Source organism: Onychostoma macrolepis, chromosome 01 (assembly GCF_012432095.1).
Source record: "Onychostoma macrolepis isolate SWU-2019 chromosome 01, ASM1243209v1, whole genome shotgun sequence".
Classification (NCBI taxonomy): Eukaryota; Metazoa; Chordata; class Actinopteri; order Cypriniformes; family Cyprinidae; genus Onychostoma; species Onychostoma macrolepis.
In genome coordinates this window covers 26,176,015-26,200,219 of record NC_081155.1, presented here as the reverse complement: position 1 = coordinate 26,200,219, position 24,205 = coordinate 26,176,015, and the positions used below count along the sequence as shown (strand labels likewise).

General features: G+C 39.1%; 1 protein-coding gene across 1 annotated transcript; it reads left to right on the top strand.

Annotated features, from left to right (window-relative positions):
* The first annotated feature begins 163 nt into the window (after positions 1-163).
* zc3h13 (zinc finger CCCH-type containing 13) lies at positions 164-23,997 on the top strand. Its single transcript, XM_058758092.1, is given in 22 exon segments — positions 164-333; positions 1,317-1,463; positions 1,603-1,712; positions 1,805-1,919; positions 2,024-2,135; positions 2,826-2,953; positions 3,059-3,103; positions 3,228-3,403; positions 3,486-3,686; positions 3,919-4,074; positions 5,440-5,804; positions 6,573-7,025; positions 8,178-8,393; positions 9,583-10,108; positions 11,436-11,545; positions 11,661-12,116; positions 12,119-12,943; positions 14,408-14,965; positions 15,055-15,198; positions 17,549-17,749; positions 19,250-19,413; positions 23,352-23,997. Coding segments are annotated over 21 exon segments (5,376 nt in total). The 5' UTR covers positions 164-333; positions 1,317-1,325; the 3' UTR covers positions 23,529-23,997.
* The last annotated feature ends 208 nt before the right edge of the window (positions 23,998-24,205 follow it).

The window sequence follows — 24,205 nt, the reverse complement described above, 5'->3', positions numbered from 1 at the left end:
CCCTTTAATGCCTGATATGAAAATAACAGTCAAATATAACAACAATAATCACAACAGAAAAATTATTATTATTATTATTATTATTAAGAGTTTATTGAATCTTTAGACAAACAAGATATTTAAAACAATCTGAAGACCAGACCTCCAGTTTCCCATAATCCTCCTCTCCTCAGTGCTTCGGGAAGCTGTATGTATGTGTGTGGAGTTTGCGCTGTCTCGCAAGCATCATGACGGCGGCTAAGAGGAAGACCGCTTTGCAAGATTTTTGCATGTGATTAGGAGGTTATCCCCAATAGTCTGTGAAACTGGACTTGACGCATCATTCATATTCGGGTAAAGCGCTCGTTTGTATTTGTTCACGGCTTCTTCAGCAGCAGTTTCAGCGGGGTCTTTATAGAGGCTTGTGCTATCAGTGTAGGCCGCGCGGCACTTGAACCGCTCTTTACCGCGGCTCTCTACAAATTAATGACAGCTTAAAAAACGCAAATTATTAATATTCTCCTTTATTAGTGAAATCTCATATGCCGTACTAGTAGCTATAACTGTGATACTGTTAATGTGCGTTATAGAGAGAGAGGGGCAGACAGTCACGTTTGTACAAATGTGAATAATGTAGTGCTTGTGCTAATGTTTACAATGCTCGGGGTCCCGCGGCCATGAGAAACTAGGAAATAAGTAGAACACAGTATTTATTTATTTATTTTATTCTTCTTCTTTGAAAAGTTACGGAAATGTAATATAATTTGTGTGGTGGTAGTGAATAGCTCTGCATGGAGGATATACTGCATAATCATCCATTGGGCTGCATATAAATATCAGGCTGTTTTTGATACTTTTGTGCACAAATAAGTAGAATATTGTTGTGTATTTTTTAAATTGTAGTTATTGGATATAAATCTTACTCAGAAATCTCTTTATAGCCTAATATTTAAAAAAAAAAAACATATGTAGTAATCACGAATGGCTGGAAAATCATGGACATTCATTGGTCAGGTGAAAAGTGTGTAAACCTACTCACTGAAGAACATAAAATACATAATCTGTATTTTATGCTGTAGGCTGAGGTCGAGACCAAGTCCAATATCATATTGTCAGATATAAATGTATATGCCTTAATGCAATGCATCTGCCAAATACAAAAATGTAAGTGTCTTGGTTGAGACAGAGTCCAATACCATATTTTCTTGTTCTTGTAATGAAATTGGTCTTGACTCAAACTCGGTGCTCTTTTGGTCTCGGTCTTGACTTTGACTCAAATGAGCACAACACTGCATTCAGCTTCCTAATGCTGGTGGCTTGCTGTTTTTCTAATGCAGCCCTGCAGAATGTCCAAAATCAGGCGGAAGGTTACAGTGGAGAATTCGAAGACCATATCGGACAGCAGCAGTAGCACGACCACCCCCTCCCGCAGGCCCAGTGTGTTTGAGAGACTCGGGCCCAGCACGGCCAGTAATGCAGCAGAGGTAGGGATAATGGTCACCTAGTGTGCTTCCTAACTAGACTGTATTACCTGTGTCTAGGTAGCTCACTTTGTTTTTGTCAAAGTGCTTTTGTGTAGTGTTTTGAGTGAAAAAGAATGACCCCCATTTGCCTTCCCTGCAGACTCATTGTAGAAACTGGTTAAAGACTGGGAACTGCAGTTACGGTAACACGTGTCGATACACACATGGAACCCCATCACGAGGAAAAGGCTTCTCTGGAACATTCAGCAGGTGCGAATCTATTGAAGAGATGCTGTTTTATAAGTGTACATGCTCCAGTACCTGGCTGAATTCTTGACTTTCGACGTGTGTTTGCTGAGCAGGTCAGCCGAGAGGCCCACTGGGGATCTCCGGGAGAGGATGAAGAATAAGAGACAGGATGTAGATGGTGACACACAGAAAAGAGATACAGACGAGCCCACATCACCCACAACCAGAGTACGACACTTTAACAGCTTGGAGTTGAAATTTCATTAGTTTCGCATTTTGTTGATCAAATTTTGAAGTTCTTTGACATTGAAAAAATTTGTTTTTCTCATTAGCAGCGAGATTCATCCCGAGGCAGACACAGAGAGAAAGAGGATATCAAAATCACAAAGGAACGCACTCCAGCTAGTGAGGAGGAGACCGCAGATTGGGAAGCCAGTCGTGAAGGTAAACAATTCTCCAAAGTACCCATAAAATTGATGTATGTGATTAGAACTCATTTAAAGGAGCAGTTCACCCAAAAAATTTAATTCTGTCATTAATAACTCACCCTAATATTGTTCCAAATCCAGAATGTTGTTATTCTTCAAAGCACAAATGAAATATTTATTTTAATGAAACCTGTGAGATTTCTAGCCCTCCACTGAAAGTTCATTTCACCAAAACTTTGATGCTTTAAAAAGTTAATCCTAGTTAAATCCAAGTCTTCTGATGAGACATGATCAGTTTATATGAAAAAGTTAAATTTAGGCTTTTATTCAAATATAAACACTGATCAACTCACATACATAGAGCACATCAAATATGGTAAACGGTAGCTTAACCGTACTTGGTTGATGCACAAGAATGAACCGTGCTGATTCTTGTGCGTAAAATAAGTCTAAATTAAAGATATCTTCATTTGCATTTTGAAGATGAATGAAAGTTATGAATTTGGAACTACATGAAGGTGAGTAAATGATGACGGAATTGTTATTTTTGGGTGAACTATTCTTTTTAATTTGTGTTTAAAAGCAAACAAGGATGATTGATGTTTGGGTTTTGAATGCAGTACAGTCTTTTCCTCTCTCTCTTTCTTATGTTGTCTCCCTGTCAGTTTGAGTCCAGCAGTTTTATATTTGTCATTGATTTTACTAGATTCTGATAACGGTGACTACGATTACGAGTTATCTCTTGAGATGAAGAGACAGAAGATTCAGCGTGAGCTGATGAAGCTGGAACAGGAGAACATGGACAAAAGAGAGGAGATTGTCATCAAGAAAGAGGTATGTTGCATAAAATTATAATAGGTTTTGCTGCGTAAATTCCAAATTTTGAAAGAAAGTGAATGTTGGTTATCCTGAATTTATTAACACGTATGTTCTCAACAGGACCCAGTCCCTAAGACCAGGACCAGTAATACTTCAAAGGACAGGGTAGGTTATTTTAACAAAGACATACTAAAGTGAACATTAATTGAGACTTTATGTATTATGTTGGCTTTTAATACAGACTGGTATCTCTGGGTATTTATTTTGGTGTGGTCTTGATCTGTTTTAGGCTTCTCCTGAGCGCAGCAGTTCTAAGGGCTCACCCTCGTCCCGTAAATCCAGCTCACCCAAACATAGAACAGGGAAGGGTGGGAACTCCAGTAAGAAAGAGAAGAAGTCCTCTGCTTCCTCAGTCATTTCCTCTCCAGTTTCTGACCAGACCAGGGCAGAGGAAACAGACAGCAGGTTGGAAAGTGCAAATCAGTATTTAGTTTAAACAGATGTTTATCAATTTAAATACTTGACTTCTCTTTAATTTTTCGACCAGGTCATCTAAGAGTGGCCATGGCAAAAGAAAAGGGCCACGAACACCCAGTCCTCCTCCACCCGTCCCTGTGGAGAACCCAGTGACTGGGAAGAAGCACAAAAATAAACACAAGAACAAGGAGAAAAGTGAGGACAAACCTAAAGAAGGCAAAGAACGAGGACGAGATACGGAGAAACACAAAGAGAAAAAGGAAAAACGCAGGTATAGTCACCTTCAAAAGACGTCCATAAAACATAAGGTATTAAACTATTGAAATACAGAGACTACTGAGATTTTGGAATCACGACAATACTAATAGATTATTGTCATAATGTATTGTATTTGCTAATATTGGTGGTGCTGGCCCTTTTACATTTGATCATACCTGTTTTATCAGTGTATGTGAAAACAAATAAAACAATATAATAATCTTTTAACCTTTCCTTTATTATAGGGACCGGTCTGACAGTTCCCATAAAGCCAAACGCTCAATAACATCAGAGGAACGTTCTGGAAGTCTTTCCCCACCCTCAAGGGAAGAGTCACCCTCAGCCAGAAGGAGGTCATCCTCCCCTAAACCCACTTCCCAAAAACAGTCCTCGCAGCAGAGGTGAGAAGAGATGCGCTAAAATAATTATATGTTGATCCAGTATCTCACAGATTAGGGCAAAGTCACTTTTGACATATCTGTGAGATATCCATGAGTTTTGAAAGAATTTGATATAAGTTAAAGGACCAAATCATTGGTCAAATCATTTTTAAAAAACAAACTTATATATTTTTCTTATAAATGTGTAACTCATTTAACACATCCACCCTTTTTTTATTTGAGAAAATGCTTAAACAACAATTTCTTTGTTCTTTTACATTTGTTACAAAAAATTATTCTTTTGAACATTCTATTCATCAAATATTAGAATGATTTCTGAAAAATCATGTGACCTTACAGATATCAGTCGAATGCGTATCCTGACATTTAACTTGCATCAGTAGTTTGTAGGGATGTAACGATTAACCGCGAGCCGGTTGAAAATCGATTCAAATATGTGACGATTCAAATCGGTTGAGATGTGAAACAAATCGCTATTCAATTAGGGTAGTTTATATGAATGTATGTCTGAGGGGAACTTACTGTCTTTAGAAAAGTTTAGATGGTATTTTTCTTCTCATCTTGCCTCTGTATAATGCATATTAAAGTTCATAAGTGCAGCACTGCTTTGTTTACAGCGGAAACCAAGGAAACGCTTAAAGCGCCACCTGCTGGCAGAGAGTGAATCTGTGTCTCATTCAGCTCCTCTGCTGTTTCTATGTATAATTTCACAAAACTGAAGTCATACCATTCTGTTTTTGCTTCAAATTTCGAAATGATACAGTCTAATTTAGGTTAAAAACCACTCCTGCTGCATGTATGCAGCATCTTTGTTTGGATCATGATTAAAATGCAGTGGTTGCCTCTAATTTTAAATGGAAAGAGCACAGACAAAGCCTTATTTAGTTTTTATGAAGAGATTTCTTTTATTTATGTTACTTATTTATTTGATTTGGGGCTTGTTTTAAAATTTCAGTTTAGTTGTTATTTACATTTACATTATATTTACATTTTGTTATTTAGCAGACGCTTTTATCCAAAGTGACTTACAAATGAGGACAATAGAAGCAATCAAAACCAACAAAAGAGCAATAATATGCAAGTGCTATATTAGTATATTATTATAGTGTTATATTTCAATTTCACAAAGAAACGTGCAGCATTTTGTCCAAGCAATAATAAAAGAACATATTTAATTTATAATTTGTCTTAAATCTCATTTTCTTAAAAAAAATCATGAATCGTGAATCGAATCGAATCGTGAAATCAAAATCGCAAATCGAATCGTGAGTTGAGTGATTCGTTACATCCCTAGTAGTTTGTTTCAGAGAAATTGTAAGGGGAACTATCGGTTTTATCTTCATCTTGCGTGTTTTCCTTTCTCAGGTCTAGAACTCCACCCCGTCACCGCCGCAGCCCCTCCCCTCCCTCCCGACAGCACCACTCCCCATCTTCACGCTCTGGCTCCTCGGCCCAGAGACACTCCCCATCTCCTCGCCACAGACGGGGCTCTATCTCTCCTCTTTACCGAGATCTTCCTCCTCCATCTTCATCCTCACCACCTCCCACTCAGTCCTCACGCCGCTCCCGCTCTCCGCTCACCCCGCAGAGAGACCCTTCACCAACACCTGCTCCTCGCAGGTCCAGCCCCAATGCCCGTCACCGCTCCCAGGGCAGAGAGAGGGAGAGGGGGAGATCAGAGCGGGACAGGAGTCCTGCACTGCAAGAGAGACGGCATGAGCGCAGAGACGGTGAGAGACAAACATCACAGATTAATTACTGAGGGGGGCTATAACCATGTCTTGAACATGGTGTGGGGAACAAGTTTTTTTTCTTTAAATAAAGAACTTAAATGAATTTAAGGAAATGAAGACAAAAGAAAAACAGTAAGAAGTTTAACATTTCTGTTGTCAGATATTTAGTTACTTCAAACTTTTAATTATTTAGAAAAATGAAGTGTTGTTCTAGAATTTGTGTTCGGTATCAGTGATCGGTAAAGCCCAACTTCTTTGATTTGATTGGCCTTCTTAAACTGGGTTCAACAATTTGGTCATTTCTAAATATCAAGAGGGACGTGTCCTACTCAGTGGGTCCCCAGGAATAGGGTTGAAGAACTCTGGTTTAGGTGACATGTTGGAACAATTAAGCCCCAAGTTTTGGTACGCGTACGCTAGTGAATTCGTAGCCTTTCAAAGTATCCTCCATTTGATGTGCGAATGTGGGCGGTCGACACTTCTTGTTGTTGTTTCGTATCTTTAGTTTTTTTTTTCTACTGTGAAACAACAGCCCGGCACAGTATTTCCACCTTGTGGAACAACTGATTAGTGCAAAACAAATTGTACACTGACCCTCACGTACACGTAAAAAGTGAAGTATACTTTGGGCATTACACAGCTTAACAGCTAAACTTTTTTTTTTTTTGTCATGTAGTCCTGTATGGCCATGTGCAGCTACTGAATAATTTAGTCATTGACAGCCTTTTAGATCTCCTGCTCACTTAATTTCCTTTCTGTCTTTAGAGAGCCGCGGAAAGCATGAGAAAGACAGCAGCCGTGACGAGCGGGACTATGAGATCGAGCAGAGCTCTTCTCGAGATGACCGTGATGCCAGGGATGGCCGAGACCGGCGTGGTGAACGGGATAGAAGAGATGTCCGGGAAGAGCGCCAGCACCGCGGGGAGGTCAAAGACACTCGGGATACCCGTGCAGGAGAAACACGAGAGCGCTCAGGACGAGAATCTCTGGAGCACAGAGAGAGAGACCGGGACCGGGAGAGAGAAAGAGAGAGGGAAAGAGAGAGAGAACGAAATGAAACCCATAGAAAGGAGGAAATGACAGCCCAGGAGGAAAGGAATTATGGAAGAGGGCATGGAAGGGAGGAATTGAGAAATGACAGTAGAGTGGACAACAGGAACGAATCTCGAGCTGAGAGAACTGGCAGAGGAAGGGGCCGTGGGGATGCCACAGAGAAAGGTGAGAAGATAACAATGAGCCATATTCTTTGTCAGCTACATCTAAAAAAGGCTATCACAATAGGCCCTTTCGCACCGCAGGAACCTTTCCATAGTACCCGAACTAATTGTGGAACTACCCACTTTTTGGCGTGTTCGCACCGCGGGAACTAGGAACTGTTTTAGTTCCCGGAACTCCGTTTGGAGGAACTAATTAGCTCCTACTTCAGAGTACGCTGATTGGCTAAACGCGTACGAAAACGCCCTCACCCGCCATGATTTAAAACGCCGTGTAAACACATACTGTGTAAACATAGCATCAACTTATATTTCGCAAGAATGGAGAACAGCGATAGATGGACGGACGCTGAAGTGCAGGCACTTTTTAACATTTTGAACTCCTTTCCGATCTTTCAATCGCTTGACGTATAAGTTACGTCGACATTCCATGTCCATTATTGTGAACCCCGCAAGACACAACAACACAGCTCCCATCACAGCGTCCTCCATCCTCCTGTTGTTAACGTTGTTCTTCTTTGTTTACGTTGTTGAACGCCACGCACAAATGACGTCGCTGTTGACCGACTTACGTCACTTCTTAGTACCTACTGTCGGTGCGAATGCAACCCTTTAAATGGTACTGGGAAATAGTTTGCGCAAAATCGTCCCAGTACTTTAGTACTGTACTTTTAGTTCTGGAACTAAAGCGGTGCGAAAGGGGCTTATATTATAAAAATTTCACTGCTCATGGTCAAACAAATTCACAGTAACAATATTAATGCGATTATCTATGGAAAATAGAGGAATAATGATATCAGTCAAATTTATCTTTAACTTTTAGTTTGTGTTTTCATTTTTTTTTTTTTGGCCAATGAAGGTCACTACAAATGCAGTGTAGGGAATTAGAATTAGTGGCCATAACTGTACAAAAGCATATAAAAAGAACTTGCGTTTGATCAGCACTATCTGTTGCTGATTTACTTTTGCTGTTTGAAGAATTCAGAACATCAAAAATACCACTTTAAAGCATAAAAAGCTAGAGAAGTGTACTTTTCATAAAATATAACCTTTATTAATTGCATTTTAGGAGGATTGCAATAACATAAGAGCTTGAAACATTCATTTGAAATTTTGTGAATTTTAAAACTGGATTGTGATGAATTTTGTGTTTCAGGTTCTGCTCGTGGTGGTAGAGCATCACAGGCGGACACTAGCAGTGCTAGTGGTCATGACAGCTGGGAGTCCCGCAGCAGTGGTCTGAGAGAGAGGAGCTCAGAGAGAAACACTGATCGTGATCGCTATGATAATGACAGACAGAGAGGGGAACAGCCCAGAGATGAACGACGGGGAGGACATGCAGAGAGAGAACGCCGTGACAACAGAGAAAGAGGTGACTGATAAGCAAGAGATGTTCTTATTATTGGGAGATGGCAACCTCAGTAGCTCCAGAGTAACCCTCAACTTGGATCACCTGTGCCAATAACCAATCATGTTATAGCCTTGATGCCATTAAATTACTGTCAGAGATGACGGAGTATGACAGTCAATCACCGTTCATGGATACTACAAAATAGAGCACAGAGATGTTCACAACAGATCTGTCTGTTCAGCATGCGTCATGTGTCAGATTAAAAATAAGATGAAATTTACAGACGCACATATCTTGGATGAAGCCTTTTTGGCATTTCGTACACAGATGTTCACTCTAATGGCAGATAGAGCTTTACAGAGAAAATAAACCAAATTTCCTCTTCAGATATTCTGACGATGAGGCATACTGCCATATAAAACTCCATGTAATCTCCTAAATTGGATCTAGTGTTAATGAAAACTGCCCAAACACACACAAACATCATTAATATAATCTTTTGTTTTTGTATAAGATATCTGGAATGTAGTGAATGAAATTACATATCCAAATTGCATACACCTTTTCACCATAGTAAAGTAATCTTGCAGAAAAAAGGGATTTGTGTCCGGTAAGCTTTAAAACTTGAAAGACAAAATGGCAGATAGCAACAGCACAGCAATTTGATTGGCTGTTTGGGCTGTCAATTATTTATCGTAAGGTCAATTGTCTGACTTCTCACAAAACACTTTTTTTGTGTGTGTGTGTGTGTGTGTGTGTGTGTAAACTCCAAAAACTGATCAATTTCAAATGATTTTTAGTGACAAACATGTTGAAGATTGGTCAGTATACTGTTTCCTCACAAAAGCAGTTTTTTCAGCATACTGAAGAATCTCTTCCATTGGCTTCAAACCTGTATGTGGTTCTAAAGGAGATTTGTGAGAAATGCTCATGTAGCTCCAAGTATAGGAAGACAGTTTGTCTGTCAAGCTCCTAAAATGACAAAAAAGAGACAAAGTATAAAAATAGTATTTTTGACTTTTTGACAAACACTATGACTTGTTTGTGATAGTTCAAGTCTTCTGAAGCCATTCAGTAGCTTTGTCTAAGAAACAGACAGAAATTTGTTGTTTCACTTCAGGAAACTTAAAACGGTGTGTGAACAATTTGTTTCACATCACAGGACATAGAGAGCAATTTTTAGTGTTATTGAATTGTTTTTGTTCAACAGAACAAAGAGTGCCTTCTCCTGTCCGCCAGCAAAACCGCAGTGAGGACCCTGATCGTGAAGAGAGGAGAGATGATCGAAGGAATGATCGAGGAGATGACCGAAGAGATGACCGCACCCGCGAGAGAGAGAAGGACAGGGATAGAGAAAGAGAGAGGGAACGGGAAAGAGAGAAGGAGAGAGAGAGGGAGAAAGAACGGGAAAGAGAGGCTGAAAGAGAGCGTGAAAGAACCAGGGAGAGGGAGCGGGAGAGAGAGAGGGAAAGAGAGCGAGAGAGGGAGAGGGAGGAGAGAGAAAGAGAGCGTGAAAGGGAAAGAGAAAGAGAGGAGCGGGAAAGAGAGCGAGAAGAGCGGGAGAAAGAAAGGGAACGAGAGAGGAAGGAGAGGGAACGGGAAAGGGAGCAAAGAGAGAGAGAACGGCAGAGGGAGTGGGATGAGAGAGAAAAAGGGAGGGAAGAGAGGCGGGAAAGAAGAGATGATTCGAGAGATGACCGCTCCACTCGAGATGTTCATGAAGAGAGAAAGAACACGTAAGTGCTCCAGTGTTATTGGTCATTTTTACGGACAATCTCTCTGGAATCAGGCAACCATATAATTGTATAAAGGTCCATGGAAATTTGTCAATGGAAACATACTGGTGCTACTTTATCACTTTACAGTCTTTCTTTTTTTCCATGCTAAGGTTTTATCTGTCTGATAAAGATTGGCCAATAATTATTTTTCACGTTATTGGCCTTTTTAAATTTGTCTATTTTGAGTACATTAAAAAATAAAACACAAAAACTAAAATCAGTCATTGTAAATTCTGCAACTTCATCACAGCATTTCAATGTACTGTTGGCAATAGTGACATTACTCTTTTTAAAGAATAACTTTAAAGCACTGAGCAATTGACTGCAAAGTTAAATTAAATGTTAAACTATGGGACATACTAAGCATGCAAAACTTAAATTTCCAGTATCAGAGTTATGTATCCAATATCAACTGGGACCAGTAAATTAAATGTTTTAAACACCAGTGCCTTCTTGCAGCTTAGCTGTAGAGTGTATAAAATATTGTTCTATGGACTTCAGTATTAATTTTAATATATATGGTGGTAGAGATCTAGATGTATACCCATAGATTAAAAGCTAGAAGATCTGAAATCTGAATCACCTAATAATGCAGGATATTTCATGATATTGTTCAGCTGGCAGTACATTTACACTGCTGTTCAAAACTTTGGGAGGTGAGGGATAATTTGAGGAGGGGTGGGGGGACATTTGTTATTTCAAATAAATGCTGTTCTTTAAAAATTTTATTCATCAAAGATTCCTAAAAAAAATAAAATAAATTTTCCACAAAAACATGAAGCAGCACAGCTATTTTCAACATTGATAGTAAGAAATGTTTCTTTAGCAGCAAATCAGCATATTAGAATGATTTCTAAAGGAACATGTGACACCAGTTAAAATTCAGCTTCACATCACAGGAGTAACACACATTTGCATAGAAAAGGTATTTTAAATTGTAATATTTCTCAATATTACTGTTTTTACTGTATTTTTGATCACATAAATGCAGCCTGGACAAGTACTAGATACTTCTTTCAAAACCATTAAGAAATTTTACAGACCAGAATAGAGTTGGGCTGATAGACGATGACATTGTCCATCGCCGATGGCTGATTGACATCATGATGTTGAGCCGGCATTGTCCATCGCGATGTTTCACTATAGACATCGTCTGATGCCAATTTTGTAGACATCGCCCCAACCCTAGACCAGAAATTTTGAATGCTAGTGTATGTTATAAACAGTTTGACATTAGAAGTTTTCTCAGGTGTTCAACAATGTTTGCCTTTTGCTTTGTTTGCAGTCGTAAGAGACATCGTGCTGAGAACACTCCCAGTCCACGGCCATCTCCTAAAAGAGTGCGAGATGTGAGCCCTGCAGAAAGTGATGGTTACAACAGCACTGAGGAGAAAGGTAGGAGTTCAGCTGAGCAAGTGCAAGGTTATGTTTACACTTAGTAGCACTCCTCATAGATCTATTGTGCACATTTGCAGAATATTTGGATGTAACATGTATGGTTTTGTTTCAGGTGAAAAGCACCGACTGCTGAGTCAAGTGGTTCGTCCTCTAGAGACGGCCCGCTCACCTGTCCGCTCCTTTACTGATGATAAACACAACCGCTGGAAAGATGATGACCGCCGTGGGGATAAAAAAGAAAGCCGTGGCCGACACGAGGAGGTGGATTCCCGCGGAGAGAGAGCAGCAGGAAGAGGAGCAGAGCGACGTGTAGAACACGCTCCAGATATTTCTGCTCCGGGCATTTCTGACTCCAGAAGAGGAAAAGAGCAGAGGGACCTCCCTACTGCCGCCCTCACTCCTCCTCCTCCTCCTCTTCCTCCTCCTCCTCCTCCTCCTTCCATAGAGGACAGAGACTCTTTATCAGCTGTTCATGAAGAGGGGAAGAAAAAGACTAAATCTCAGAAGAAAAATCTGAAGAAGAACCGTAAAGAGGAGGAATCTGGCGGAGGGGACCGTAGTAACCCTGAACCCCATCGTCCTCCTCTGTAGCTGAAGCCCCCCAGGCTCTCCTCTCACCTCGCAAGACGGCCAAGAAGAAAGCCTTAGAAAGGAAGCGCAAGCGCTCACGAGGTCCTGAGTCGGATGTTTCTGAGGACGAGCTGGTCGCCCAGCTTCCCCTCAGCAAGAGGCGACGAGGCCCACGTACACCTCCCCCAATCAACAAGGATGACCTTCCCTCCCAGAGGGCTTTAACAGCTGGACAGAGTTCCCTCTCTGCTAAAATTGATGCCAACTTCAGTGACTGGTCTGATGAGGATGTACCAGAGCGAGGCGAGACCTCCTCTGCCTCCCTGCCATCCGATAGGCCTCCAGAGCGGCTGCTTCCCTCTGAACGTGCCCCTAGAAGGGGTGCACGTGGTGGAGGTCGGGACCGTACAGACCCCCCCATCGCCCCCCTGCTCCCTGACCCTCCAATGCTTATACAGTCTCTTCCTTTACAACCGTTACTGCCGCAACACATGCTGCGTAAACCACAGCAAGCAGACATGCAGCAGCAGCGCAGCAGTAGCATGGGCAGCAACCAAAGCCGCGCTTCTTCGAGAAGACTACGCTCACCCTCCAATGAGTCGGCCCACCGTGATGAAGGCCCTCAGGGACTCAGGTCCCGCAGAGGACTCATGCAAGGTGGCAATTCTCGGGAGAGAGAGCGTGAGCGAGAGAGGGAACGGGATAGAGAGAGGGAACGAGAGAGGGAGAGGGACAGGGCAGCGGCCAGTGAACAGATGGGAGGAGAGAGGAAGTCGAGGATTGATCAGCTCCGGAGAGGAGAACCCAGTCGAAGTACTTCCTCAGGTGAGACCCCTCTTAAAAGCTTGGAGTTTCAAAGAAACTTTGTTAGTATTGTTGAGAAATATATTATTTTATATTACTTTTAAGTTTAATGGTTTATATAAGAACTAATAATAATAATGCTGTACTTGTACATATGGGTACAGTCATTTTAGACACTCCCAAAACTGTTGCAACAGAGATGGAAGTACAATTTTTAAATACATGAATTATGTTTCCATCTTTGTTGCCACAGTTTTGGAAGTGCCTTTTTCTGTTCTAAAGAAGGGGGTGTCCCAATACTTTTGTCCATATAGTGTATGTACAAGTATCACACAAGTGTTTGGTAAAGAGTTTTTGGCTCAAGGTCTGCATTTAAAGTCACACCAGAGGTGTTCAGCTGGGATTAGGACTTGGCTTTCTGCAGACCACACTGACTGAATCAATCATTTCTTTTTGAACCTTGCTTTATACACAGAGACATTGTCATGTTAGAATAGAAAAGGGTCCTGTCCAAACTGTTGCTATAAAATTAGAAGCACACAATTCCCTAGAATATCATTATATGCTTAAACATTAAGATGTGTACTCATGGAAACACCCAAGACAAAAAAAAAAAAAGATTCAAAATGCAATGTGAACGCAAAATGCATTAAGCCCATTAAATATATATTTGTGTATCTTTACTCTGGTGCTCTGGATGATGTGTTGAATAATTCCTAAGCAGTTGTTAATAGGCCCTTTCGCACCGCAGGAACCTTTCCATAGTACCCGAACTAATTGTGGAACTACCCACTTTTTGGCGTGTTCGCACCGCGGGAACTAGGAACTGTTTTAGTTCCCGGAACTCTGTTTGGAGGAACTAATTAGCTCCTACTTCAGAGTAGGGTCTAAAACAGTTCCATAGGAACTATCGTGACGTAAGTGTACGCTGATTGGCTAAACGCTTACGAAAACGCCCTCATCCGCCATGATTTAAAACGCTGTGTAAACACATACTGTGTTACATAGCATCAACTTATATTTCGCAAGAATGGAGAACAGTGATAGATGGACGGACGCTGAAGTGCAGGCACTTTTGAACTCCTTTCCGATCTTTCAATCGCTTGACGTATAAGTTACGTCGACATTCCATGTCCATTATTGTGAACCCCGCAAGACACAACAACACAGCTCCCATCACAGCGTCCTCCATCCTCCTGTTGTTAACGTTGTTCTTCTTTAATTGTTTTCGTTGTTGAACGCCGTGCACAAATGACGTCGCTGTCGACCGGCTTACGTCACTTCTTAGTACCTACTGTCGGTGCGAATGCAACCCTTTAAATGGTACTGGGAAATAGTTAGCGCAAAATCGTCCCAGTACTTTAGTACTGTACTTTTAGTTCTGGAACTAAAGCGGTGCGAAAGGGGCTATTGTCACTTTTTTTGTATCTTGTAATGTTCAAGTTTTGAATTCTCTATAACTTAAACTTTTATTGGCTTCCACAGACCGGCAGGACTCCCGGAGTCACAGTTCCCGTCGTAGTTCACCAGAGTCTGAGCGTCAGGCTCGCTCCAGAGCCGGCTCCTACGACAGCCGCGAGCGTGACCGGGAACGAGAGCGTGATCAGTTGGATCGAGAGCGTGAGAAAAAGGATCACCGTCAGATGCAAAATCAACAAACCCAACAGCGAGACTGGGAACCAGAACCTCGTGAGTGGGGTGGGCGGGGCAGAGAGCCCCTCCTCCGTGGCAACCGTGAACCAATTAGAGAGAGAGATTTGCGGGAGATGCGTGAAAGGGAACGACTCTTACCTGAAGGGCTGCTGGCACACGAGCGAATGGATCGTGAGCGTGGTGAAAGGGACCGTGAGCGTGAACGGGAAAGGATGCTTCCATTTGACCTTCAGGCTCACAGGGAACCAAAGAGCAGATCTGAAACTAAGATGGAGAGGGGAGAGTATGAGCCTCTGTTGCCCAGAGAAGCCCTCATGGATGTAGATAAGCCAACAGACAACCCACAACTGCAAGGGGAAGCATCTGAACCGAAAATGGATAGTCTTGATGGTAGGACTTTTTTCTCTCGCAATTTCTCAAACTATTGCCTGATGTGTGAGAAGATCTTGTTTAAATTTACTGTGTGTCCTATCTCTCAGAAGAGGAGGATGGAAAGGGGGATGATGCGCAGTCTGCTGTCTCAGGTGGTGAGGAGTATGAGCCAATCAGTGATGATGAACTGGACGAGATTCTGGCTGACAGTCAAAAGAGGGACGAACAGCAAGATGATGAAAAGATTTCTGGTACGTAACACTATTTAAAACAGGATCCCATGAAGACACACTTGAACCACAATCAAAACGGCCTGCCACAGTTTGATTTGTCCCACCACAATTTCACTTCTTATAATAACATAGGATCTGTTACTTAGATGTTTTGCCAAAGCAATGGTGTAAAACAGTCAATCAAACTAAAATTGCAATCTTGATTTGGCTTGGAGCACTTATAAAACTGCTTTATTAAAAAGGCTGCGATTTAAATATATAGTCAGTTGAGCAGTAAATACAGTGAACTCCATCTCTCTGCATGAGCTGTCGGTTTAACACGCTTTTATGAACGCAACGTGCACCAGGTACTTTCAAGCTAGCAATATTTGCAAAAGCTTGTTGCTAAATTTGTGATGAGAAGCGTTTGTAAACCTGTTGTCAGAGAAACTTTAAGGGCAGTTTTACACCAAAACAAAAGCTTTCAGATTTCATGTGAAGAAAAACATGCGTATTGTAATTTTACCACTGTAAAATAATTAATATACTTCCCATGAAATATTCTTTTTTTTCTTATTTTAATAGCAGCAACAATGTGGACTGAGACACTATGACAACTAATTCCACTTTTAAGTCAATGGAAAGACTTCTCTATTCAAAAGCTCTTCATTTGGATTTCCTAACTTTGCTAATCACAGTGCACAAGATTGATGCATTTGATTTTAAAATGTACAAAATGTTCTTCTGGGGGAGTATAGCTCCTGACTATGGGTGTAAATCGGATGGTTCATCATGATACGATATGATATCGATTCTCATACCCAGCGATTCGATATTTGCAGATACCTCAAATAATTCTACGATAGGATTCGATATGATACAGGAGTATATCGATCGATATATTGATATTATATACCTATTTTAAACAACCATCTACATTTTTATTAACTCACAAATGCAACTAAAATATATAACATGAACATAAATCTGAACTTTTCACATCCTGTACCTCAATTGGGACATTCACAACAAAAAATAAATAAATAGGCCTACATTTATTTTTTAAATAATAAAGGAAATAACCAATTGGAAAAATAATTCTGGCTGCTACTATGGGCTCAGTGCTAAAAAATATTTTCTACAGATAACCAAATTACAAGTAATAGCAGAAAATAAATACAATAGAACAAAGACACAAGTTCAATAAACAGTGCTTTTCAGGTTCTTCAGCTCAGTCTAAAATACATTTTCAGGTACGCTACAGAAATGTAATAATCAAATGTAAAATAACTGCATAGTCTTCACTGTATAAATTAAATATAGATTAATAATTTTTGATGCTACAAAGGTTATTTAGTCAGGAGGAGTGAGCACTTGTAGTTTTCTTTTGACAGCATTAGATTTATTATTAGTTTGCTTTCACTTTAAGAAAGAAAGCACAGATTTAAAATGTGCATTTTCTTTCTCAACTGTTTACGTAAAGACTTATGCCTAACCGACTGTGTTTACTAGGATATTCGCCAAAACGCGCATTTTGATGTAATTTTGTCTGTATTTATTCACCCATGCACAAAAAAGCGGAAGAGAGCTCAATTTTGCATTTGCGCGGCTGTCTGTGTGCGTGCGCTTCAGATGTGTGCACAGAAAACTTCTCACACAACGCTCGACTGTTCCGCCAACAATCCCGAGCGTCTTTTTATGCTCACCTTGTGCCTTCGGGCAGTCCTTATATCAAGTCCTGATACGTGAGTTTGAACGAGAATGCACACGTTGGCGGTAATGCATAGACGGACATTATGTGAAAATGTGGACAGTGCCAAAATAAAGGTATACTACAGATAATGATATTTTACGCGTGGCATCGTATCGATGAATTGTTACACCCCTACTCCTGACCCATCTAGATGGGCTGAGGTCTACCCACCATTGTCTCACAAAATCAGAATAGGAATAAAAAAAACTTTTTTTTTTTTTTTGTAATTCCTGAAACGGATTGTTAAATCAGCTCAATAACACTTCAAACGCTTGTGTCTGCAGTGACAAAGGCAGCAAATTTGCATATGCCACCCTTTGCCATGTTTTGCATTGTTGTCTGCATAAAGCATGTGTTCAAATTTGTATACTGCCCTTATGAAAAATATTGAAAAATGTAATCGATGATCAAGTTTGCACTGTGACTATAACAATGAATGTGGACATTCTAGCCAAAACCAAAAAAAAAAAAGCTCTGGCTTTGTAACTTTTTTTTTGTACATTCTATTAAATTCATTTTTACAGAATAATACACACACTAACAAAGACATAAGCAGAAACGTAATCACAAGTCTTAAAATTCCTCTATCCCATATTCCAGTTGTTTATAATATGCCTTTTGCATGTTCTGTTTCAGGGCCTCTAGATGTGATTGATGTAGATTGGTCCAGTTTGATGCCCAAGCAAAAACAGGAGCCTAGAACTCCTGGAGCAGCGCTGCTCCGATTCACCCCAGGGGCTGTGTTGCTACGAGCAGGAGTGTCCAGACGCTTGGCAGGGCCTCAGCTCCATGCTAGAGTTAAAGAAGTGTGTTCCAGAGAGTTGGAAGACCCTAAAGGTAAATGTGCAAATTTATCTTTGAAGGAATGCTCCAGTTTGAAACAAACAGGTCACCCAAATATGAAACTTTTCTGAAAGTGTACTCACCCTCAGGCTGTCCAAGGTGTAGATGAGTTTAATTCATGGGAACAGATTTGGAGAACTTTAGCATTACAACTCACAGATAAAGCATCATTTACAAACCAAAACAGTTATAAACAAATATGAGGGTTGATTTTGATGTGAGAGGTAGGGATGCACGATATTATCGGACTAATATCGGAATCGGCCGATGATGGCTTTAAATGTAAATATCGGCATTGGCCTGATATGAAAAATTATGCCAATATGTCTTGCCAATAAGAGGAATGGGTGCTCAGGGTGTGCTAGTGATCACATCAGCAGTGTGGCTCATTCTTGAAGCAAAGTTTTCTCTGAATGATGATTAGATTGACTGTTTTGGATCGCTGCATTTAATCTGTGACTGCACCTACAGAATGACGTGTTCTGTGTATAAACAGTAATAGCACATGCAGCGGCAGCAGTGACAGCCTCCCCCGGGTCCTAACGCCCGTTCGGTTAATAGATTTAATCTGTAGGGGGCGCTGCTGGCCTACTTCAAATTCAATTAAAAGTAAAATAGCCTACACAAATAACATTTAGACTGTCTTTCTGATTAAATAAATCAGTAATTGATGTCATAAAATAATGAGTATGTTTTGATTTAAAGGTCAGAAGCTATAGCTTACATGAAGAAAAAAAAATCACAAACATGACACTTGTAAATTAAATAATTTTATATATACTGATTTATTCATTGTGTAATATGTTTTATTTTTTATACAAATCATGAGCTCTAAAAGATTTTCAGAATTTTTACAACTATTTTGTTTTAGACCATCTACAAATGTTAAATCTTAAAATAAAATGTTAGGGTTAACAATGCATCTTTCTTGGGGGAAAAATGCAGCGATTGATAGTTTATTTATAGTCATTTTCAAAGCTTCAATGTACTGTTAAAAAAACCTTCATTATTTTTTTATTTAATTCTAATAAATAAGTTCTTGTTAAAAACTAACCAAAATTAAAAATATGTTGCTTATAATTTCTGCACAGGAGAGACCTTGGTGTTGTTTCCAAGCAAAAGGAAATATATCAGTATCGGCCAAAATGAGTTGAAAAATATCGGCATATCGGCAAAATCCAATATAGTGCATCCCTAGTGAGAGGACACCAGGGGATGGGCTTTTTCACTGGAGGAAGCAGTATCATAGATTAAGGACTCATGTTAGCCTAAGGCAATGGTTTATAGTTAAAAACATCTTAATAATGGATTTGTTTATTACGGTCACAGCTTTTGACTTCACAAGACGTGAGAACATTTTCAGCAAAATTTTGTTACAAATTAGTGTCTACATATGTATCGATTACCTCAGAAAATATTTATTTTTTGGTGATTACTGTAGTTATACAAACATGATTATTTAACAAGTGACTTGAATCTCTAATTTATCCATAGATGCTGATAAACTCTTAGAACATGATCTGGGTGCTCTGAACATGGCAGCATACAACAGGAGAATGGAGAGAGCCAACCTACTGAGGAGCCTGGGCCCTTGCTGCAAGGCGCTGTGTGCTCGCAGAGACATTGCCATACGCAGACAGCTCCTAAAAAATGACAAGGTGCTTTTATGGTCTTTAATCACAGGCACTTCTTTTGTTTAACCTTGGCTTTCCCAAACTGTATAGTAGCTCTATTCTGGAATGTGATAAGCTGCCTGAGAAATCTTTACCAGATGTTGGTATTAACACAAGAAATCTACACAGATAAAGACATTTTAATGACGTATGTAACGATTCACTCAACTCACGATTCGATTCCATTCACGATTTTGATTTCACGATTCGATTCACGATTGTTTTTTTACAAAATGAGATTTAAGACAAATTATAAATTAAATGTGTCCTTTTATTATTGCTTGGACAAAATGCTGCACGTTTCTTTGTGAAATTGAAATATAACACTATAGTATATTAATATAGCACTTGCATATCATTGCTCTTTTGTTGGTTTTGATTGCTTCTATTGTCCTCATTTGTAAGTTGCTTTGGATAAAAGTGTCCGCTAAATAACAGAATGTAAATATAATGTAAATGTAAATAACAAAACTAAATTGACATTTTAAAATAAACCCCAAATCAAATAAATAACACAAATTAAAGAAATCTCTTCATGTAAACAAAATAAGGCTGTCTGTGCTCTTTCCATTTAAAATTAGAGGCAACCACTGCATTTTAATCATGATCCAAACAAAGATGCTGCATACATGCAACATGAGCAGTTTTTAATCTAAATTAGATTGTATAATTTAGAAATTTGAAGCAAAAACAGAATGGTCTGACTTCAGTTTTGTGAAACTATACATAATATCTGCATAAAACAGAAACAGCAGAGGAGCTGAATGAGACGCAGATTCACTCTCTGCCAGCAGGTGGCGCTTAAAGCGTTTCCTTGGTTTCCGCTGTAAACAAAGCAGTGCTGCGCTTGTTAACTTTTTTAATATGCATTATACAGAGGCAAGATGAAAAGAAAGAGTACCATCTAAACTTTTCTAAAGACAGTAAGTTCCCCTCAGACATACATTCATATAAACTCCTACCCCTAATTGAATCGTGATTTGTTTAGCATCTCAACCGATTTGAATCGATTTTCAACCAGCTCGCGGTTAATCGTTAAATCCCTACAATCCAAAAAAGAAAATGTATGTGTAACAAAGTGGAATGACACAGGAAAAAAGTATTGAACACTCTAGTGTTGTCAAAAGACCTGGTACTTCGGTACCAATCGGTACCAAAAAAAATCGCGGACGGAATCGCAGAATCCAGTTTTAAAAACGGAATTTACAGTTTAGCACGGAATGTCACGTAATTTGTCAATGTTTGGATGAATTAATCAAAAGTAGGTCATTACACTTAAATCAAATCGCGACATGGATTAGTATCTGTAAATATTAAGCTGCAAAAGTCGATTCAGATATGAATCTTGCATGTTCTGTGAGTCTCTGTGTGAATGAATGAATGGCGGAGACGCGTTTTTTTTTTTCTTTTTTTTTTTTACTACACACACTGAAGCGCGCGTGACGCTCGCGGTGATTTCAGCTTCTGCCATCTCAATGAGGACATAAATACATAAACAACATCTCCAGAACTGCTCTGAGAGTCACTTCATGAGCATTTTACCGTTTCATTGAGTAAAACCAGCGTCATATCATATACACAGAAATTTAAAGGTATTCACGGCAACCCGTCAAAATAAGTTTATTTTAAAGACATTGTGCCAGAAATATATTACTATTATTTAGTAGAATGTATGTGATACTATGACTACTGTTGAAAAAAATTTATATTTATTTTTAAAGGAATAATCACACAATATTTCTTCCATATTTAAATTTTAATAGTAAATCCCCTTTATTTACCAAAAAAATTAAGTGTTTAAATTTCATTAATTAAAAGACAAATTAAATTTGGGTGAAACTTTACTGTTTACTGTTTTTCATACTTTTTTTGCGGAAAAACTTGAAACACAATTTAAATAAGTATAAAGAATGGCATTGATTTTTGCACATTTTATTTTTGTTTGACTTTATTAAAAATAGTGTATTTTTTTAATTAGCATGTGGTACCGAAATTGGTTGGCTAAAAATACCATGCCAACAGTGAAGTTTGGAGTTGGAGGCATCATGCTATGGGGCTGTTTCTCTCCACATGGTACAGGCATAATCCATGTTATTGAGGTAAAGCTGAATGGAGCCATGTACTGGAAAATTCTTCAGATGAATCTGTTGCCATCTATCAGGATGATGAGAATAAGATGTGGATGGACCTTCTAGCAGGACAACCAAACAAACAATAAATGCAAAATAATGCATAATTAATGCAAAGGAGACTCTGAATTGGTCCCAGAGGAAGAGAATAAAGTTTGTGGAGTGACCCAGGCAATCGCCAGATTTAAACCCAATAGAGCATATTTGTGGAAGAAACTGAAGATCAAGATTCACAAGAGGGTCCCCCAGAATATTTATGATTTATGGTTTGTTCATACAGAAAATGTCTTGAAGCTGTCATAGCAAATAAAGATTTTTACACTAAGTAATGAATGCAATTTCAACAACGTGTTCAATACTTTTTTTTTCCGGTCTCATTTCACTTTACTACACATGACGTTTTTTATGGATTGTAATGTTATTTATTTATTGGTGTAGATTTCTTGTGTTAATACCAGCGTCTGGTCAAAATTTCATGGAAATTTTTTAACTGTTTAATTTAAAAAATGTTGATGTGTTGAATGCTTATTTCCCCAACTGTGTATATATCGTAAGATTTAAAGGGGACATCAGATGCCCATTTTCCACAAGTTGATATGATTCTTTATGGTCTTCATGATAAGTCTGTAACATACTTTGGTTAAAATTTCTCAATGGTAGTGTAAAAAAAACCCCACCCTTTTTACCTTGTCAAAAACAGCTCTGTTCACCGTGACTAGTTTTGGTGCATGTCCCTTTAAATGCTAATGAGCTACTGCTCACCCCGCCCCTCTCTTCCGTGGGGTGACAAGCAGGTCTCTGAGACTATTAACTTTAGTAAGCATACTATTAGGAAAGGCGATTTGCAAAGATTCATAAAAGAACCTTATACTCACTTTTTCTAGAGGTGAAGCTGGATCACAAATGATTTGTGCGAACATAGGTATATCAGGGGCGCATTCCCTTTAAAAACAAAGGTAATCCACTGCGTCTTCATCGGCTCAGATGTCGGGAGTAAATGACGACTGCTATGTTCATTATTACATCCAAAAACAAAACACCTCAATCGCTTAGGAGCCATTCTTGTCTGTCCCTGCTCCGGCGTCGTAACAATGGTGGACTAATGACAGCTCACTCAGGGCGGGTTTTTATCATTGTATTTTGGTTGTGTACACGCTGCCGACACATTTATATTCAAACACCATGTAAAAGTGAATTTTGCATCTGATGTCCCCTTTAAAAGAAATATTTTATGCTCACCATGGCTGCAATTATTTACTCAAAAATACAGTAAGAACACTAATATTGTGAAATATTACAATGTAAAACAACTTAATGTAATTTATTCCTGTGATTCAAGGCTAAATTTTCAGCAGCCATTACTCCAGTCTTGAGTATCGCATGATCCCCAATGATTTGCTGTTCAAGAAACATTTCTTATTATGACTGTTGAAAACAGTTGTGCTGCTTCATATATTTGTAGAAATTATAAATTTAACTCATGTTTAGGTTTTTTTTTTTAGATGAATAGAAAGTTCAAAATAACTGCATTTATTTAAAAAAAAAAAAGAATTCTAATGTTTACTATCTAATTCTTTACTATCAGTTTTGATTAGTTTACTGCATCCTTTTCTATTAATTGTATTGAGAAAAAAATCGCGAGGAGTGATATTTCTCTAGAATGTATCAGTCCTTAGACTGTTGCATATTTAAGTATTTTTTTTATTTTTTTTTACTCATGTCATTTAAATTAGTTTCATAAGGTGTACATGATTCAGTATTTGGTTTAATGCTTCTGTGTTCTTCATCATGCAGGGCACAACCAAGCAAATCTACACCAGCGCTCCAGTGGTGGACAATGAACTTGTGCAACTGAGTTTACGCCTCTTTAAAAAGAAAATGGCTTCCAGCCTGTCCAGTGGACAGGAGAAGACTGATTCAGCCCCTGCAGCCCAACAGCTCAGCACACCAGCAGAGCTGTGCGTCTCCTGATTGTGCTCAGTGAGTACAGTCTGAAAGTACTGATCTCAGATCACCATCAACCCCATTAATTTCACATACTGAAACTGTTTAAGTCAGTGCTGATGGAGGATTGCTGCCCTAAATCTCAGAAGAACCACAGAGACTGGACATACTAGCCTGTGGAGATGCTGTCTAAGGTTTCACAACCCTTGAACTTTGAACCAGAAGTGTGATAACTATGTACTGCATAAGAACTTTGTCATTTACATTTGTTTTAGAGAAGTTTTTTTTTGTAACGTCAGATGTGTGAACAACGGTTGCTGAATGTTTATAGGAGATACAATGGGTACTGAAGATGTACATTAAAATGACTATTTGTTATGTGCATCTAACTTCTGTTCCCCTTGTTTTTCAGTTTTGTTTTAAAACATTTGTGATCAGGCTCAGCACTCTTGTTCTCAGTGATTCCCTGTTTTATTAAAATGATTCAACAAGAAAAGGTGTTTTAGTGTTATCGACCTTTTTGCTTTAAAGTGGTATCCGTATTATAAACCTATAAAAATGTATTACAGATGCAGGATGTTGTTTTATTACATCCATACTGTGTAAATAATAATAATAAAAAAAATCTAAAAATCAATTTTAGGTTTACATTAGTAGTAAACATGCAAGTGAGATTATTAAAATATCGGTTACATTTAAAATTG